The following is a 739-nucleotide window of genomic DNA, read 5'->3' on the forward strand; positions in this document are numbered from 1 at the left end:
AAACGAAGCAGATATAAATTACCGTGATTTTTATCCCTTAAATTATACAGTAACTAACCATTACTTCCCCCGCCCCTTCAGCGACGAGGAGAGCATTCCCGCTATCCTGGGCGGCACGCTGGGCTGCGTCTTCCTGCTGTGCATCTTCCTGGCCGTGTTCTGCTACCTGTGGTGGCAGCGCAACAAGACGAAGGCGGCGGCGCTCAAGATGACCATGACCATGATGCCCTACGACGACAACGAGCCCCTCAAGCCGACCAACATCAAGCCCAACCTGGCCAAGCTGCGCATCGTCAAGGAGGCGGAGCTGCGCAAGGGCGGCATCCTGGGCTACGGCGCCTTCGGGACGGTGTACAAGGGCGTGTGGGTGCCGGAGGGCGAGAATGTCAAGATCCCCGTCGCCATCAAGGTGCTCCGCGAGGGTAAGTGTCCGGCCCGGCTGGATCAAGTGTAGTGCACTCAAGTGATACAAAAAAGAAGAAAAGAACAATATTGGTGTAGCTACGTTTGTAAGTATAATTTTGACCATTTATTTATTTATCCCTCCATTGACCATTGCAGGTACAGGGACAAACGTCAACAAGGAGATCCTGGAGGAGGCATACATCATGGCCTCTGTGGATCACCCGAACCTCCTGCAACTCCTGGCAGTGTGCATGACCACCCAGATCATGCTGGTAACACAGCTCATGCCCCTGGGGTGCCTGCTCGACTACGTTCGCAATAACAAGGATAAGGT

At 54.0% G+C, this 739-nt stretch overlaps 1 protein-coding gene across 1 annotated transcript in view; it reads left to right on the forward strand.

Moving 5' to 3' along the window:
- The window catches only part of LOC119591303 (epidermal growth factor receptor-like), a gene marked incomplete in the record, with an annotated part of 71,591 nt that overhangs the window by 67,188 nt on the left and 3,664 nt on the right, over window positions 1–739 (forward strand). Inside the window, 2 exon segments of the mRNA XM_037940030.1 lie at window positions 82–422; window positions 562–737. Of these exon segments, the coding sequence (XP_037795958.1) occupies window positions 82–422; window positions 562–737 (517 nt within the window).

The sequence above is a fragment of the Penaeus monodon genome, chromosome 28 (genome assembly GCF_015228065.2).
Source record: "Penaeus monodon isolate SGIC_2016 chromosome 28, NSTDA_Pmon_1, whole genome shotgun sequence".
In the NCBI taxonomy this organism is placed as follows: Eukaryota; Metazoa; Arthropoda; class Malacostraca; order Decapoda; family Penaeidae; genus Penaeus; species Penaeus monodon.